The 19,837-nt window shown below is 42.9% G+C and overlaps 2 protein-coding genes and 1 long non-coding RNA gene across 4 annotated transcripts in view; all 3 read right to left on the bottom strand.

Annotated features, from left to right (window-relative positions):
* lrp6 (low density lipoprotein receptor-related protein 6) overlaps nt 1-9,958 on the bottom strand; it is a 75,531-nt gene extending 65,573 nt beyond the window's left edge. For both annotated transcript variants that reach the window (XM_062517795.1, XM_062517794.1), the window contains exons 1-2: nt 9,714-9,958; nt 4,861-5,272 (exon numbers count right to left, since the gene is read on the bottom strand). In XM_062517795.1, the coding sequence (XP_062373779.1) occupies nt 4,861-5,272; nt 9,714-9,768 (467 nt within the window). In that variant the 5' untranslated portion in view covers nt 9,769-9,958. The remainder of the gene's footprint in view (nt 1-4,860; nt 5,273-9,713) is intronic.
* A 2,041-nt stretch (nt 9,959-11,999) lies between these two features.
* Nucleotides 12,000-16,701, bottom strand: mansc1 (MANSC domain containing 1). The gene is made up of 3 exons (XM_062518351.1): nt 16,443-16,701; nt 15,797-15,943; nt 12,000-14,322 (listed from the first exon to the last, which is right to left on the bottom strand). Exons 1-3 carry the CDS (start codon nt 16,696-16,698, stop codon nt 13,253-13,255), a joined length of 1,473 nt encoding a protein of 490 aa, XP_062374335.1. The 5' UTR covers nt 16,699-16,701; the 3' UTR covers nt 12,000-13,252.
* A 12-nt stretch (nt 16,702-16,713) lies between these two features.
* Nucleotides 16,714-19,470, bottom strand: LOC134062363 (uncharacterized). Its single transcript, XR_009935443.1, has 3 exons — nt 19,300-19,470; nt 18,213-18,330; nt 16,714-16,783 (listed from the first exon to the last, which is right to left on the bottom strand). It is a non-coding gene; the product is annotated as an uncharacterized LOC134062363 (long non-coding RNA).
* Between the last annotated feature and the right edge of the window lie 367 nt (nt 19,471-19,837).

Here is a 19,837-nt window from a genome sequence, read left to right on the forward strand (position 1 = left end):
CTCCATGCTTGGCGTCAGACAGAGAGGCAGCTATTTGGGCTCTGGAAACTCTAAGCCCGCCCGCAATAGTCTTTGTCTATCCCCCATGTCTTCGCCCTCTGTTTCTGCACCTTCTAACGTTTCTGCATGTAAAAACCAAAATTGGTCTTGGAACAATTCTTTGGGCTTGGGGATGCTTGCCAGTCCATCACTACTGATCGAAATGCCTGTATGTGGTAATAGGAGCTGCCACATCTGAATCACTGCCAGGTATGTGATCCATCAGACTGGTCAAGACTTGGCTTAGGACAATGGTTTCCAATCCCGTATCTGGCGGACGGCCTGCCCGCCCGCCCGCCCGCCTGCCTGCCGAGGTCCGATATACCTCGCAGAGCTCATCTATGGCACTCATCCCAAATTAGACATGATCAGGTGTGGTAATGCAGAGGCATGGCGAACACGCAGTATGGTGGACCACAAGAGGCCGAGCTCAGAACCAGCCAAGGATCCACCCCACCCCACCCCACCCCAGCACATTTTCCCTGGGCTTTCTCAAGGGTAATATGGGGGTAGGGATGGGAGACCTCACAGCATTTGAACCAGAGCGCCTGGAGCAATGTGCCCACAGCTATAATGCTTCAAAGCAGAAGCACGAGAGTCACCTGGAGACCCGAAGCCCAGAAGGTTCACACACACACACACACACACACACAAAGGAGAGAAGTCAGGGTATGGTGAAAGGCTGGTAACATGTCAAAACCTATAGACTGCTGACAGAAACATGAGATTACTAAGAACCTTTCACACAACAAGGAGGATCAGATCAGAGAAGCATCTCAAACGCATCTTTTCAATCACCAAGTCACTGAGATTTTACGTTCAGTCACGCTTTTATCCAAAGAGACTTTCAAATGGATCGACATTCAAACTACAGGGCAAAATGAGTAAATACTAACTTTAGATGCTACCTTCAAGATTCACATTTAAGCATTTTACCTGTGGGGATGTAGACTAATGATAGGCCTATGTTTTAACATTCCAAAACTCAGGTAAATACCCTACATATTAGCTAAATAAACTAACTGCTTCATCCACCTTCGAAAGGAAACAAACACTTTTCTGATGTGGCTTTGAAATGCCCCCCCAGCCCCTTCAATACTTTCCCATCAATGGAATTCATGCACTTCTGAAGCCCAGGTCATAAAAATACCTTGACAGGAACAATGGCCGTTTGTGTGTTACTAGCAGCCGTCCCACGGCCTCGGTCAGACCCTTTAAGGGAGCGGCTCAGGGATGAAGGTGAGTGTGTGTGCGTGTGTGTGTGGGTGTGTGTGTGTGGGTGTGTGTGTGGGAGGGCAGTGTGACCCACCGTGGCGTGGTATCTGGTTACACTACCTGTCTGTCAATCCGATCAGGTTACAGGCACAGTCACCTGGCCAGCGCTAACTGGCTGCCGAGTGAAACGCAAGACGCTCCACTGATTCGTCATGTAGTATACTACTCAGGAGGTCATTCAGCGGGGGGGAAAGCCCCGGAACTTACACAGAGCGCGCGGAACCAGTTCCTTGGGAGTCGGATTCGGAATTATACCGATAGAATCGGAATGATTCTAATAGCACATTTTGCTCACAGTTGGGGCTGTGGAAGCTAGCACTGGCTGTATGACTCTGGAATATGTAGTCAGAGGTTTGCTCTTAAACAACATAGAGATGTGTGTGTGACAATTGTCTCACACAATGGGGCGATATCAAAGTTATCCTATCAAACAATGCACATTTGTCCTGTTTCTCAGTGGTATACATTTCTGCCCAAAGTGATGGGAGGCTACGAAGCATGACCAACAGTATGGATGTAGTGCATAAACCAAGTGAAAGTGAACTGAAGGCCTTGTTACTGCTAAACATACAGAGGAATTCATTCTGTCCATCAATGTAAAGTTGTTTGAAATTAAAACGTGAAGCCTTAAAAATGGGGAAGATCACACAGAGTTACACTCCCACAAGACTTTTCTGGTGCCACTTAGCAATTTCATTTTTTACCCTAGATGTTGTTCACATCTTCCCCAAATGAAACACGGGGCCCATATCAGCACCACACCACACCACACAACACAAAGCCCTTTTAATATCTATGCACCCAAAATAGTAGAGGATTGTGTATTCTAAGTCCTACGGCTCACAACTAGTCCCCTACCAGTGGAGCGGCACAAGTGCCACACGGCTTTGAAGCCTGTCAATCACCATTCATAAGGCAGTATTCCCATACTCCGCATTCTCTGGCCAAGTAGAATACGGCTGTGAAATAGTTGGACCAATCCCACAATGCCACAAATTGCATTTGGGCCGAAAAGCACAACGAAAATAGCTAGCCAGTGAGTGCTGGGCAGATTTAAAGCACACAAGTTAAAGTCTCCACAACAAGACACCTAAAAAAAACCTTCATAGCAACCTTCTGCCAATCAAAGTAGCACTCTGGGTCCTTTAGTCCAGAGTGAACAAGAATAATGCAATAATCAGAAATGTTAGATGACAAAAGTGCACCGATTTAGATAAGAGAGCCAACCATGGAGGTCAAATTGGTCGTCACTTGCTTGAACTGGCCGACCGGCGACCGGCGGATGCTCATCAGGAGTTGACAAATCAATATGCAAAGGATTATTATGAGACGACAAACTAGACAATTAAACAAGACAATTGATAAATTGATTGTGCAAATTAGACATGCAACACACTGGCCAAAACTAACCGTAACCGAAGACCGTAGAACGAACAAGCTGCATCCCTTAAGAGTTGCCACTACCCCATAATAAAGTAGGTAATGCGAGGAAAACTAACTGTTTGCCAAATTCCATATATGGGAAAACATTTCCGACAACATCAAGAAGAAAACATGTCAGTTACCAAAAAACGAAACATACACTATTCTAAAATTATGAATTCTATTGTTTTTTTTCCTGTTCAGATTAATAGGGATGAATTTTTATCAGCGACTGATGGAATTAGGCCTGAGTCTCCTGTTTAAGACGTCTCGTCTCAGTTGCTGGATGTCTAAGAAGAGATGCATTATGAGATGCTCAACATAACAGCACCAAGAACAAACAGATTCTTTGACGCACTTACATAAGGATCAAGACAACGTTTCCTTAACTCCAAATAAAGCCACAGAAAGGGAGGAGTGGAAAATAAAAAAGAGCTCTAATCCCCGTTCAACAGATGTGCGTCTGCCAGGCTGCCAGCACCGCATTACCTGAGAACCATGAAGCCTTCACCATTGCAACCTCCGTGACAAAAAAGAAATGAATATCAGATGGCCACAACTTACAGCAACAAGGTGAAGTAGCCTAGCCCTAAACACACAATCACTTACTGCAAAACAGCAGTGACGACTGACAAGGAGGAACCATTCTACTATGGGCAAGACTATGGAAAGGTGTAGGGACAGGAGGATATGTTGTCTGACTCGGAATAAATTTCATTTGAGGATCCTAAACTGCAAAGGCACATCCTCCGGTGTCGGTGGATAGATAGGGGCTGAATGCAACAGCTCTCGCTCAACTGCATTCTGAATGGCAATCGGGCATCACTGGCATACAATCAGTTACACAATAGGGAGAGAGAGAGAGAGACTGTTGCAAATAATACACTCAATGAAACTCCAGGAAATTGATACACTGCCGATACAGGAACATTTTCGAGCACACTTACGAGGACCCCCAGTCCAGGGGAGATTTTATTTAGCTTGTCACAGATGAAACGGGAGATAGAAAATGATTTTGGGCTCGGAGTCCGTTTAGGAGGGAGACAGAGAGACAGAGACTTGGTCAAATGGTCATGAATGGCTTTTGTTGTGCTACAGTGAGTCCCAGATTTCAATCTGCTCTTAACAAAAGAAGAATATGCCAGCCTTTCCTCTCAGTGAGACAAGAGTACAGGGATCTATTCAAGGAAAAAGGTACCCCCTCCACCACCCCACTTCTTGTTCTTTTAGCCTCTCTAAATACAGGCCATCATGGCCTAGTTACTCCTGGATTCACCTGAGCTTTGGTAACAGAAGGGTTCCTTCTCCAAACAGTCTATTAAAAACTCTCAAATTTATGATGTGTAACTTAAACCGCAAGAACTACAACCGACAAAATGTATATAGTTCAGCAGAGCTCAATAAGATTTCCCAAACTAAGCACGGAGAGAGAGGGGGGGGTGTATAAACAAACTACTTCAGGCAAGAAAGATGTGTGCTGGAGAGCAAAACAAGGCATGCAAAACACAACAGAGGCAGACTAAACAGTTCCAGCGCGGTCAAGGACCTCATGGCGAGGCCACTGCACTGACGTGACGTCGCCTGACGGCCGAGCCCGAGAGAGTCCTGAGAGAGTCTTGGCCGTGACCCCCGTGTCTGTTTACCCTCCTCCTGGCCCTCCCCAGGCTGCTCCAGATGCCCCCTCTATCTCTAGCCGATGCAAGACATTCCTCGGCTGCCGATGCAGACTGCCCTCGTGAGCACGAGTGCAACGCTTTCCAAGCCAGAGACAAAACACCCGAGACGCAGACTTTCACTATTCACGCGAGGCTATCTTCGTTTCCACCGCAAAAACCATGCGTCAGCATAACAAGCTGCTTAAATCAGACAGAATAACGTCTCGGGGTCTAGTTCACTCCAAACAATGTGGCAGTATATTTTAATACACTGAAGGAGGACTTGCAGAGGCAAGCAGTTTAAATTCAACACAAACACACCACTCACGTTCGCAGCCTATGCCACCCCCCCCCCAGCTTGCAGCTATATTAGGGCTCTTGGTGTGTTTGTCACTGTGGTCATCAGCAACCATGCTACCCTATACATAGGGCCCCCCCTTCTCCGATGCTAAATAAATCCTCCACTCACCCTCTCTCTGGATCCAAGGCGATGGCCCTCGGCTGATCCAGGTCCTGCCAGAAGAGCACTTTCCGCAGCGACCCGTCCAGCTCGGCCACCTCTATCCGATTCGTTTCCGAGTCGGTCCAGTACAGCTTCTTCCCGAGCCAGTCGCAGGCCAGGCCGTCGGGGGAGGCCAGGCCCGAGACCACGGTGGCCTGGACGCCGCTGGGGCTGCTGGCGCCGCCCGAGTGGTTGAACACGGTGCGCTTGATGGCCTCCTCGCTCACGTCGCTCCAGTAGATCAGGCCCTGGCTGTAGACGTAATCCACCGCCGCCGCGTCCTCCAGGCCGCTGACCACCACCGTGGCGTTGGCGCGGGCCTGCGACGCGTCCACCAGCCGCAGGTCCCGTCGGTTGGCATACAGGAGCAAGGGGGCTCCTACGGAAGGAGGAGGAGGAGAAGATATGAAAGCGTTAGAAAAGGGCTCAATGGTGTTTCTTGCCCCCAACGGCACCTTCCAGGCAGCACAGCCTAAACCCTATTACCCTTACCCTATTCCTAACCTTAACCCCCTCAACCCTCATCCTACCCCTAAACTGAGGTGAGTAGTGCCTTGAAGGCACCATTGAGGGCAAATAATACCAAAGACCTAGAAAAGGTGTAGCCATGTTGTGAATGTGGAGGGCAGACATGAGATTTGGTGCAGAGGGACGGGCGCAGGGATGAAAGGAGCCAAACGAGTAAAGCAGTTATGAACCAAATCTACTACAGAGTTCGGTGTACAGAGTTCAAAGCTACAATGGATTTCCTGAAACCACCATTGAGCAACCACCGCAGTTAAGATGAGGAAACTAGGTTTCCGTTTAGGTGTTCGAAACTAAGAAACAGTTTCGAACACCTTCGCTTTTAGTGACAATGGTGGTTGCTTAATGCAACTTTCAGTTAACACACTCATGATTGTGGAAATGTAGACACATTTTGTGGATCTTCTACACTACTTCAAGAAAAAAAAAATGAAATGCATGAAAGTTGGAAAGTTGGCTGTTGGAAAAAATTGTCCCAGTACAACATTTTTTGATAACAATAGACATATTGAAATCAATGTGTTGTTGTTAAAAAAAAAAATGTCTACTGTAAAACATCACAATATACATATGACAAAACTGGGTATTTTTGTAGTACTACTCAATTTTTTCTATTTTACAAAGCACCACTTATTTAGCTTATTTTGCATTACTTACACCCAAACTCAGTACATTCAAAGTGAAGGGTTTGATTTTTTAGGCTGACTGCCAACACTTCAGTTTACAGCGATAAAGCAGGGCCATAAAACCCTCGTAGGTGTCGGACTTTTCCAGAAACTTGGCGTAAAGTCAAAACCCAATTTGACACATTAAACACCACAAACCACCATATCACCATCAAGGTCAACCTCAACCTTCTAGACTGGCAGGTCTCTTTTTTTTTTTTAGCATGTTGAATTTCCTTCTGCAAATATTTATAAACGCACAGAACACCAGGACAGCTCACTGAAGTCAATCCAAGACTACTACTTCACTTCGCCGAGAGTAAATAGAGGGAAAATGCCATTTTCAGGACACTTAATATTTTGCCTCTTTTGGTGTACATGTCAAAATACCGTGTCAAGTGAGTCGTCAGGGGAGAATATTCAGCAAATCACACTACCTTCATCATTTCCCCTTTGGGGAGTCTACTTTTGAAGTACATACACTTACTATATACAGTGCCTATAGAAAGTTATCATACCCTTTTGAAATAGTTACTTTATTTGTCTTACAGCCTGAAATCAAAACCCATTTAAAAAAAAATCTTTTCCAGTTTTATTTACAAATGTAGCTGTACAACATCAAAATAATGAAAAAGAAGTCAACAGTTCTGAAAATTAATAAAAAATTAAAAACTAGAATAACAGGGTTGGAAAAGTCATCATACCCCAGACTTAATACTTTGTCAAGCTTCCTTTTGCTTTCATTACAGCCATCAATCTGTTTGGATATGTCTCTATTATAGCTTTGCACACTTAGACAGGGGAATATTTGCCGAATTTTCCGTGCAGAATTGTTAAAATTTAGTCAAATTCTGTAATGAATGGCGATGGACTGCTCTCTTCAAGTCAATCCACATATTTTCTATAGGATTTAAGTCAGGGCTCTGACTTTGCCACTCAAGGATATTCACCATCCTATCCTTAAGCCACTGCTTTGTTCTTTTGGCAGTATGTTTAGGATTTTTGTCGTGTTGGAAGGCGAATTACCTCCCCATCCTCAGCTGTTTAGGAGAGGGACGCAGGTTTTCCTCAAGAATTTTGGTGTACTTGGCAGCATCCATTTTCCCTTCTATCCTGACCAATTGCCCAGTCCCCGCTGAAGAGAAACATCCCCAAAACATAATGTTGCCCCCACCATGCTTCAAAGTAGGTATGGTGTGTTTTGGGTGTGTTTGGGTGTGTATATTGTGTTTGGTTAGCGCCTGGAGCTCAGTCCAAAAACTTCAATCTTAGTCTCCAAAAAGTTCGATCTTAGTCTCATCTGACCATATAAGCTTTTTCCACATGGTAGCAGAATATTCCAGATGTGTTTTTGCACTGAACTCCAAGCGCAATGTTTGGCGAAAACCAACACAGTACACCACCCAAAACACACCATACCTAGTGTGAAGCATGGTGGGGGCAACATTATGTTGTGGGGATGTTTCTTTTCAGCGGGAACTGGGCAATTGGTCAGCATAGAAGGGAAAATGGATGCTGCCAAGTACACCCACATTCTTAAGGAAAACCTGCGTCCCTCTCCTAGACAGCTGAGGATGGGGAGGTCATTCGCCTTCCAACACAACAATAATCCTAAACATACTGCCAAAAGAACAAAGCAGTGGCTTAAGGATAGGATGGTGAATATCCTTGAGTGGCAAAGTCAGAGCCCTGACTTAAATCCTATAGAAAATATGTGGATTGACTTGAAGAGAGCAGTCCATCGCCATTCCCTACAGAATTTGACTAAATTTTAACATTTCTGTACGGAATATTCCCCTATCTAGGTGTGCAAAGCTATAATAGAGACATATCCAAACAGATTGATGGCTGTAATGAAAGCAAAAGGAAGCTTTACAAAGTATTAAGTCAGGGGTATGATGACTTTTCCAACCCTGTTATTCTAGTTTTTCATTTTTAATTAATTTTCAGAACTGTTTACTTTTTTTCCATTATTTTGATGTTGTACAGCTAAATTTGTTAATAAAACTGGAAAAGATTTTTTTTAAAATGGGTTTTGATTTCAGGCTGTAAGACAAAAAAAGTAACTATTTCAAAAGGGTATGATGACTTTCTATAGGCACTGTACACATACAGACTCCCCGCCTGGACCCTGTGAAACTTTCTACAGACAGACAACTGGCTACAAAAGTCCTTATTCCGAGGGTTAACATCAATATATCTGTGCTGTCTAAATGTGGCAAACAGATGTGCAAGACCACTTATCAGCAGTGAAGACTGTAGTAGCCGATAACCTCTGGGACCGGACTTCTTCCGAATTATGCAGCACATTTAGACACATGTTGGCCCTACAGATATGACAGCTCATAGCTGGAGAGTAAAAACCTCATATTTTCCAGGGCTGTTTTATTTTCTACACGTACAAATTGTTAGGGTGGCACTTGTCTTGTTTTAAACTATAGGCATAGCTAAGTTTGGAACTAACAAAAAAGTTTTATCTCTTATAGCCAGTTAATCACTTTCTACACACTTTGCCTCAACAAAAACAGAAACAGCTAAATACGTCAACATGAAGGAAAATGTCTAACAATGGATATCTCTTGAGACCATGCACATGACGCAAGAAACCACAAACTAGAGTAGCCTTGCCTCAGCCTACCTGGTCAAAGTGAGCAAACAAAGGATACTAAAACACTCAATTTCCTAAAAATCTGATATAACACAACTTGTTGTCAAAAAAACAATGTGGGTGAATCCGAGTCTTGCAGAGATTGCGGATTCTTTCTTGAATGCCATCAACATTATTGTGAATGAAAGTCAGTTCAATAATTTGGCTAAAACCAAAGAGATGTCGAGAAGTTTTGTTACTGTACTGAACACTGGGTTGTCAAACGGGTTCATTGATGTTGGAATGTGATAAAATTGCACTTAAAAATGTTTAACTCCCGAGGGAAATTCTGATTGTGGAACTTGGGGTGAACTCGTAGTGAAAAAGTTACGAAAGCCACGCCATCCTTTGACCTCAGAACAAATCAGACCTTCCCAGTGAAGTGATTATTCGTTAACGCAAACTTCTGTTGGCACAGAAAACACAAAGGAAAATACCAAACAATTGTCTATTCGGAACCCCCTTTTCCATCTTTAACGAAACACTTTAAATCGGTTCCTGTTAAATCGTTGTTCGAAACAAAATCAAAGACCACTTGGCATTGTTTCGTTCAAGTTGTCTGCTAACAGAGACTAGCTTCCAAGTCCATTATGGCAAGCTTAAACAATAGCTAAATTAACCATCAATAAGAGAAAACTTCCCTAATTAACCTAAGAACTTTGATAAACAAACTCTGCGTAAGTACAGAAAGACGAGCACATCACAACACAAAGCAAGGATAGTAAATCAAATACAAAATGGAAACTGGATAGCAAGCTAGCTTGATGCATGCATGTATAGCAAGCAGTATAAGATAGCTGGCTAGCCACAGCTCGTAGCTAATAGCTATATTGGGTTCTCAATGCTTCTTGCCAGCAACCATGCAACCCTCTACGAAAGGCCCATTTCGTTTGCACACATGTCGTTTTGCAAAATGCTTTCTTGTTACAATTAAAGCACTGTCTCAACTTTTTACAAGGACACATACAAAGATCAAAACTCACCCCGTATTAGCAAACAAAAACTACACAACAACAGACTCCGTAGCACGGCGCCCATCTTTCCCCCTTTTTCTTGCCCCTGCCGCTCCTCTTCAGCGTAGGGGTTGCATGTCTGTCCTTTTCCACGTTCGGAATTAAAGGATTGCTACAATATGTACGTTCTAGCTGGTTACAATGTAACTATAATAATTCTCGGCTCCATTCTTCACTGGTTCAGGCTCGGTGGAGCTACGATTCCAAGGCTCTCATTCTGGTGCCTGAGCGCAACAACACGCTGTTTCTCGATACGTCTCCTTCCGCTGGGAAGGAAAAAATGCCAACCCTCCCCCCTTTCCCCTATTCCCTCTCCGCTTCTTTCTCTGAAAACACTCTACTGCCGGCTATTGTTATAGTTGATTACACGCGCACTCCCTTGACGAGTGTGTTGGTCAAATAAAAAATAACTCTGATGATCCTAGAAAATATCAACAGACACTGCGAAGATGATCTCACATTTCAAAATGGGGGAAATGCGGGCTTCTACAACAATTGTTTGGAAGCATAAAAAACACATTCCAGTGGGACTAGTTTCTCACGGTATTGGTGCTTCGGTTAAGGACAACATACCCCTGTGACCCTTCGGCGCGCTGTGTGGTTCTTCAAAAATGAAGAATATAAGATGAGCTGCTTATGAAGTGTTCGGTGTCAGACATAGCCTACTTCATGGTTATTAAATGAGGCAATCTTCGTTTGAAGGTACAATGGTTAACTTAACGAAATAGCATGACAAAGGGATGTTTTCAAAGTCTGAAAAGGAGAGCTTATGGAACTCTATTTTTTTTTAAAAAAATAAATGTATAAATGTTTTTGAGAATTTGCTTGGCGAATTAAGACTAGGCCTACTTTTTTTAATCTGTGGAGGTAACAAATAATTAGGCCTAACCATTTTCCCAATTTGGTGATATGGAAAACAACAACAACAAAAAAAAATCAAAAGGGAACTGATGATATCTCATTTGACAACTCAAAAACTTGAATGAAATCAAAGTAGCTCATCTTTCCCAGAGTTGTTGATATGCAGGTATATACCACGGATGCATGGATTGTAAATGATCAGAACCTCAGATGGATAGTGAGACAGCATATTGCTATGTGCCTACACCTGGCTTCACTGTTTAGGTGTTACATTTGTTATAAGTTTACCCCCAATATGCAAAACTAAAAGATCATATTCAATACACAAGAGTACAGGAATGGCCCACCATGCATTTCCCATCCCAGAGGGAGGATGTCATCTGTAGGTCAAGCTTCAAACTACCAACTGCTCCATTTAAACTTGTCAAACAGCAAAACAATCCAACTGTACTGAGTTTGTTGGCCTAAATGTTATCAGAACAGTCAAAAAAGAAATGTTTGGTCTGCACAGACAATGTGACGAAAGGCAAATTTGTTGTGAGCACATAGGGAACCGCCGTCAGAGACTCAGGGGGTCCTTCACCTAATTTGTAACGCTGTGAGAGAGCTCGTAAAAGAGGCCAGCCCTAAAATTTAAAGGACCGGCCTCCTCTTGGCCAGTCGACATGTCTGTTAATGCACATCAGAAAACAAAATGCTATTGGCTGTAAATATGGCTGCAGCAGCACTTGATCACACCCCAAGAAATAAACTTTTACTAACTTTGACATTCTCATCCTGTGATCATTTTCTAAAAACACTTTGCACTGCTGTGATTGTGAGGCTACTGTGCAGATACAATCTGAGTTTCAGTATGTCCTCTCTTGGACACCCACCAACAAAGACTTCAAAAGACAATCTCATTGAGCAGTTTGAACCCCATTAAATAGAGATTTCCGACAATGAAAACTCTTTGCCAGCTTCAGTCAGTTCTTGAATTCCCAGAAGGCAAGATAAAAAAAAATCACGGATTGAACCTCTATGACAGCCAAAAAAATGAGAGCACTGGGGATGGTAGGTAGACAGAAGAGAATAGGCTTGTTTTAGCTCTGCCGAATTAAGCTGCATGTCCTCAACACCATATAACATAAGGAAACATATGTGAGCTTAGTTTACTTAGAAATGTACACTGAGTAGTCTATACATCTATACTCTTTGACTGGCGTAGTCGATCTCTATATTTTTTTTATATGAAACAAATACTGTAAAAAAGAAACATGTCTTCATCCCTTTGATTGGTTCCTAGATGAAGAGTTGACTACAATGTGTTAATGGTGGACATGAGATGTAAACATAACATATTATGTGATTTATAAGACATAAATCATATATTTAAAACATTTTATTACTTGCAAGATTTTCTTTTATTATTTATTAAATCAAATGGAAAGCAACACTTCACAAAACAAGACCAAACTATTACCATCCACATATACTGAGATCTTAGAAAATATTAAAGCAATACAAGAAAGAAATGACTTAATTAGTTTTTGTGCAAGTGTTACACACAGCCTGGGTTGCATACTGCACCATGGCCCTCCAATTTCATAACCATACTTCTTTGCTGAGTGGTGTCTGACACCTTGTGGTGAAATGTAGCACTACACCCAGCCAAAGAGTATTTTCCTAAGCCTATTTAAAGTCCATTTTGCATTTCTGCCAACTCACTCTCACTCTCTCAAACTCACTCACACCCACACCAACACTCACACTCACTCACACACACACACACGCACACGCACACATACAATTTGACAAAGTTTACAACCTGTGTAATCTACCAGTGCATGAAAACCATTTCCATAAATACTCAAAACAAAAATGTGTGTCAAAAAGTGTGTCTAAATGAAAATCATTTAAAGAGAAGTATATGAAGTATATGTAAAGTCCACACATTAACCATTCTACCCATCACTGTGACTCACCTGGAGGGACACCAGAGATAACAGCATATTCATGAATAGCACGGTCACAACAGAGAGAGAAAATAAAAGCGTGTTGATCGAGGCGTTTACAGTAAGGACGGTTAGAGGGTCACCTCGTTAAGGGCCGATACCACAAATAAGCTGCACAGATTACGTACTGTAGGTACCAGACATGCAGTGAGTGCCATTTCAGCCGCCATCTCAACACTCTCTCAACGTTTCCAACGCCACTGTGCAAAGTCGTCCATCTATTGGGTCTAACACAGCAGTGCATATCACATCATCAAAGGAATTTTTTATGTCTAAATTTAGGCTTCCTGAGTTTGAGGTATTGCTTTTTATTTTCGCTATCCATCTCCTCTGCTACCTTTTACAGTCTTCATATTGAACTCTTCCCTCAGAGTGATGTGAATGATTAAATGTTTCATAAAGGGCCTTTATCGCTGAAGGATATACAGTGTGTAATAAAACAACATTACAGCAGTGCCATTTATCAATAAGTGTAAAATTACCCAACAGTGTGAAAAACAAATAGGTTTCCAGGAGTCCTTAAGTCCCGTGTGTTGTGGTATGTCAATGTTGTTTTATATGAAACATTTCATTTATTTGTTGTGAATTTTTTTTTTCTTTCATGGTAGCGCTTGTCAGTATTCAGTAGCAATGTAATCCCATTGGGGGAGGGAGTCACACCTCGTAGTGCAGGTCATTGAGTTCCAGTCGCGTATAGTGGCGTCGGTCGAACGACTCCATGGCCTTGCGGCCCACGAGGGCGAGGGCCATCGTGACGAAGGCCAGCCCCACGAGCACCACTGCCACCAGGCTGGTCTTCCAGGCTGCACGCGACACCACCGCCTTCCCAGCGGCCACGCCGTGCACCGGACCCACTGAACTGAACGCGTCCGGGATCTCAGCCTTCAACTCGTAATCCATTGCCGCAAAGGCAGACGTGGTCCTTTCAGTGGAAGGTGTGGTCGTGGTAATAGTAGTAGTAGTAGTAGTAGGAGCAGCAGTACTAGTAGTAGTTGTTGCTGTTGTTGTAGTGGTGGTAGTAGTCGTAGGGGTCGTCGTCGTGGTGATGGTGGTGGGCTCCATCACAGGTTTCTCCGTTGGTGGTGGCTTGACGATCACTGGCACAGGCTTAACTGGATGGGGCGCTGGCCGATGCGGCCCTGGCTTGGCCGGTCTCCTAGGTGGTGGTCGGACAGGTCTGTGAGGAGCTACAGGATGTGGTGGCGGGGGGGCTTTGGTTGTGGTGGTGGTGGTGGTAGTAGTGGTCGTGGTTGGAGGATCTGGTAGGACTGTGGTGGTCGTGGTCGGTTGTGTGGTGGTGGTTGTTGTTGTTGTTGTTGTTGTTGCTGCAGTTGTTGTTGTTGTTGCGGGGGTCGGTTCAGGTTCAGGTTCAGGTTCGGGTTCGGGTTCAGGTTCAGGTGCAGGGGGCATTGTCACAATGATAAATGTGGGTGGCTCTGTGGTGGTGGTGGTTGGAGCGGTTGTTGTGGTGGTAGTGGTGGTTGGCCGTGTAGTGGTCGTGGTGGTGGTTGGAGCCGGTGTCGTTGTGGTGGTGGTGGTAGTGGGTGCGGCCGTGGTCGTGGTTGTTGTTGTGGTTGGAGTTGTGGTCGTAGTTGGTGCAGTGGTGGTGGTGGTGGTTGTTGGAGGAGTTGTGGTGGTGGTGGTGGTGGTGGTGGCAGTAGTGGTGGATGGAGCAGGTTTGGCAGTGACTCTTGGGTTGACTTTTGCTGGGGGAAGCATGACGCCTTCAGAAATGAGTGGACACACAAAGAAACTTAGGAAGTGGCATATACAGTACATTACGACATTTTTTTTTCTTGGCGAAGAACATGCCAAGAATATCTCAAGCATGTTCATACTAAAAAAACAAGTGTGCACACACAACTAAAATAATAAAGCTTTCTACAGAGTGGCATATTTGTAAATGTGTATGCTTTGTACTACTATAAATTAATGGTATTTGGAATTTGTTTTTACAAAACTAGAAAAGCTAGTTTTACGAACCCAACACTTTACTGTAAGTAATTTAGTTTAAATGTAAGTGATGTATAGGAACTGTAAACACAGAGAAACCCAGAACATTCTCAACATTTATAAAAATGTTATCTGAAATATCTGTTTACTTCTAAAATACCTGTAAGCCTCATACAGGCTGATGCATCCATGTTATTTAAATAGGTCAGAAAAACTGTAAAATCCTGTATCAAAGGCATAATAATCAAATGTATCAAATGTATCAAAGGCATAACTATTTTCTTATCTGGACTCATGTTATCAGAGTGGTGGCAATTACTTGAACCCTGAGCCTAATAGGACAGCACAAAGCAGCTTGATGTCCAGTTGCTATTATGTCATACGGGGCCTCTCATTCGTATTTTATACATCCTTCCTTCCTTCCTTCCTCGGGCCTTGTCCTCACTGATCTACATAAAGAATGATGGGGCGGCAACAATGGGATAGTCTATCCAGTGTTAGTTATAGATCAGTGTGGGAACGAGCCTGGAGGACCGAGCACCAAGGATCGAGGAGTGATGTTGAGAGGCACCCTTAGTATCAGCCAGCCAGGGTTGCAATGGTATGAGATATTCACAGTCTAAACTATCTCTGAAAATGTCACTGTTTTAGCCAGTTTACCAATTTAGCCAGGACACAGGATGTGGACAATTATTCTGATAATGGTATAATGGGTTTAGGCTGTGTTGTGAAACAAGTTTTTTTCCCATGTCACTCTTGATCCCTCAGCAGTTACTTCAAAACAGGCATCAAGCAAATACAAACGGTGTGATAATCACACATTTTCATACCACTGTAGCCTATATACCACAATACCTGCACACCACTGCAACCCTCCAGTCAACCATGTTCGTCTAGGCCTTATGGTGCTGTCATCAGCACTATAAGGCCTGCTCATTACTGCAGTAAGTTGACGTATTTCACTGTCATATCAGGAACATGTTATAGCATTAAAAATGTTGTTGCTAGTGTATGCCATACAGAGTAGTGTTTGTGTAATTGCGTGGTATTACATTTTGTGCTTCAATCCAAAGACAGCGATTTAGAATAGGCTATATGTGCTACCTGGGTATTTAGCCACAATCTGAAGGCAGACACACTGGCTGTTATAATAATCAATTGACAATCCCATTGAAGAAAGAATAGATGAATAATTAGTTCATAATAATGTACAGATATTACAATAGAACAATAACGTCCATTTACCTCTGAAAATGTCATATGTATTGACATCTTTGGAGGCCATAAGCGGACAGTCCTGTTCTGTGTCACAGTGGAACAGGTAGCAGTTTTCTTTGTTGGGAGGATCATTTGGCATATGGGTTTTGTACACCACCAGATTGCACTTTAAGCCTAGACATGGGATAAACAGACAGATGTAAACACACACCAAAATGAAAAGGAGCCATTATACACTCGAACACAAACAACAATAAAACTGAACAAAACAGCTAAGCCTAAGCTTTAGGCATACAGCTGGTTACATGTTGGTATAATTTTTTTATATTGGGGATTTTATATTGGGGACTCCGGGGTCTAAAAAAGTACAAGAAAAGTAAGAAATGAGAATTATTTGCTAAAGTAGGCCTATAGAATAACTTATCATAGATGCATATGATTTATAACAACTAAATAGGAACAGCATGTAATCTGACCTTGACCTGAAATACTTATTCAATGAATCTGCACATGCAGATGCACAGACACACACACACACACACACACACACACACACACACACACACACACACACACACACACACACACACACACACACACACACACACACACACACACAAACACAAACACAGAGACACACAAAAGTAGTCTTTAAATCTAAAGTCATAAGTACCTGGTCCCACTTCCTGTGAGCAGCATGACAGAATGCAGTCCTTCTCCGACGGAGTGACCCGCGGCACCATGACAGTGCCTAGCTTTGTGAGGGCGACCCGCACGTCCACAGTGACGTCCCGATGCTGTCTGGAGTAGCATGTCTCCTTCTCGTTCCCCCTCACCGGGGAGGTCACGCAAAGGAACAGTACGGCGGAAACCACAAGTGTCTGGGTCCATGCGTGCCTGGATCTGGCGTGACCAGCAATGAAAGACATGGCTTTGGGCTCTGGCTCTTCTTAGGTGCTCTGGCTATTCAGGCGACCTCAGGCAAAGCATCAAGACAGGCAAATCCAGAGAGACCTGCGAGACAAAAGGAGGCAATGAAGTACAGACAGTGGCTGAGTCACGCACGCTCAGTTAGAAGTGGAGTATAGCGTTACGGGACAAAAATGTTGCTATAGTGTCATGAAAATGCTCCTACATTTAAAAAGTGAAAGTGTCCTCACACTCAAGAATCGTCTGTTTGGTAGTTTTTTTTTCTCATTTGAATAATACATTTACATTTACTCATTTAGCAGACACTTCTACCCAAAGCGACGCACATGTCATTTATGTGACAAAGGCCAATGGCCCCTAGAGCAAAGTGGGTTAAGTGCCTTGCTCAAGGGCACAACGGTGGAAGACAGGAATTGAACCCACAACTTCACAGGCTACTACATGCTAACCCAGCTCCACTAAACTACCACCACCCCATGGCATATAGTATGCCTTCAGACTTTGTTTACATTGTCTATACTTTTATACTTGAGTATAGTGTTTTGTTTTGCATGGTTACATTTGTATTAATACACATTATCATCATCATCATAATTCCTCAATTTATATTACTTGTGTCAAGTGGATGACATCATCGCAAACAGTGCAGTGTCTTTACAAGAAACAGAAAATACCCTCATGGGAATATGAATACCCCTTATCCAATCCAAATCAAGTCCGGGAGGCAGTGCATCTTCCTTGACAAGAAGCTTAGTTCTCAATCAGCAATCACAAGTATGAACTTTGCTTGGATGTTAGTCAGAGGACACAAGAGCTAAATAAATAAGTAGACTTCATGTTCTGGAGGAAAGCTCTTCACTTCTTTTGAAGCATTTTTGAAGATACATTTTGAATACATTTTGGCAAAAGATTACAACACTAAACTGTACATGTTACAAGGCTGACAATAAAAAACATCAAGTAACATTTTCATGACATTTGGATGAAACAGCTTTGAATATTTCACCTCACAATCTTCAAAAGCCCGGGGAGATCATCAGACCCATTTAGAAGGGCAATCTAAGTTGCGAAACACTGAAACAGTGTTCCTAATTTGAACGCTCTAGAAACCCACTTTAGTAGCTGACACAGATACGAATTGCTGCTGACACATACAGAATGTATAAAAACAAAACAAATGTAGACAAAATCTGTATGGAAATAATAAAAGGGATTGTGCTTTTTTTTACTTCAGTGTGAATATATATGTTTAATAACATTGTTTAAACATAGGTCATAAGGCTATTTAACTGTCATACCTCATAAGGAGCCAGTAAGCTGAAATGTTTTGAAATGTTTTCTGTACATTTTGATATAATACTACCCTGCATTTCTTTTAGGTGCACCAACACTGAACTGACAGAAATATGATTGAAATAGTATGGCTGGCCAAGCTCCTGGTGCTTAGAGTTTAGTCACTCGATTACCTATAAATGAGTATGCTGAATAATAAAAGAAATATATTCAGACTCACCAGCAATTTTGAAAAAAAGTTGATTGATCTCCATGAGCTGCTCTGAGTCCTTCTGGATCAACAGTCTACATAGTGTTCCTAAGTCCCTGGGATTGCACTGAGACTTTGCCCCCCTGCTCTAAAATACACGATAAGCTCATGTTATCAGTCAGATATGAAGTCATGTCAAGTTCTTGAGGATTTAACAAAGGTCGGTGGAGAGGGCCTCAATAAACTTGTCAATCTCGCCTGCGTGTGACAGCCTATACTGGAAGATTCTGATAGGTAGGCCTAGTGCTTCCGGAAGTATCAGAAGCCATTCAGGCCTATTACATTCACATCTCTAGCATCAGCAGACTACTAGGATAAACTAGGAGAAAGTAAGCCTAGTCTATGATAGGCCTAGGCCTACTTCATAATTATGGTAGGCTTACCCACTATTCAATTAATTGTGAAATTACAATAGAACAACACACACAACACTCATATAGAAAAGAGAACAACAAGCGGAAGAAACCAGATGAGATACTGAAGCCTAATAGTGCCTCTAGGGGTTCATCACAGCTTCCCTCCTTCTTTCCCTGCAGCTGGTGTTGGGCTGAGCAGCAGAGATGCTGCTGGTGCGTCGCTAGGCTACTGAGCATCACACAAAAGTATCCGGAGTAAGACCGTGTCGTGATGCAATGTTAATGAAATATGTATCCCTTTCTTTCAGCGAGAACGTATATGGGCTATTCAATAAACTGCTCTTTAATCAAAGTGAAATATTAGACAGGCATAGGCTACTTCAGCATGTTTAAATGAACACAAACGTATTTCCTTGCAGCATTAAAGAAATGGAAGAGCATTGACTGTTACACCACCCCCCAAGATAGCATAACGCACAATGTCGTCGGAGGTGTGACTAACAGCGTATGTTCCCGAAAATCACATGAAATCTGAGCTATGAGGTTTTCTAAACCGGCCACGTTATTAGGCTAGATCACATCTCCTAAAATAAATAATATGAGTTCAGTGAAACAGCAACACAGTGTGAGGTCTTATTGATCAGGCGGTACAATGCAAAAAGCTGGTGCCACTGTGAAATTAGGATGTCAGAGTAAGTTACCTATTGAAGGAGTCCTGAAGCAAAGAAGGTGAACACTTAAAGGACGTAAACAGAAACGATGCCCATTATTCCTCCTCGGCTTCAAGGCGATCCAAAGATGCCCCGTCACAAGAGCTCTATGCCGCAAATTGACAATAGTCTACTGCAAAGTGCAGTCTATGTAGCAGACGTGAATCACCGCAAGCGATAAGGTAGCCTACAACCTGCCAAAATCGTGAAATTAACCTTCTGAAATAAAAAAAAGCAAAGAGTGTTTAAAAACGTAAACGCTCAACGCCGTGTCACCCACGTCATTTTCTTCGCGAGAGATCCTTGCTTTCCCTGAGTCTGACCCATTTTTGTGTCTTTGTCCTCAACGCGACTAGTGGAGGGATGACGGCACATATTTGTTCAGCCCCCATATCTTAGACATGGCACAACCACACCACGCATAAATTAAATATATTCCGACTTAAAACCATGTTAAGAGATCAGAAGATATTAGTTTAGGCTATATCTTCCAGGACGAAGCTTCCGCTAAACAATATATCAGTGGCAA

The sequence above is a fragment of the Sardina pilchardus genome, chromosome 17 (genome assembly GCF_963854185.1).
Source record: "Sardina pilchardus chromosome 17, fSarPil1.1, whole genome shotgun sequence".
Classification (NCBI taxonomy): Eukaryota; Metazoa; Chordata; class Actinopteri; order Clupeiformes; family Clupeidae; genus Sardina; species Sardina pilchardus.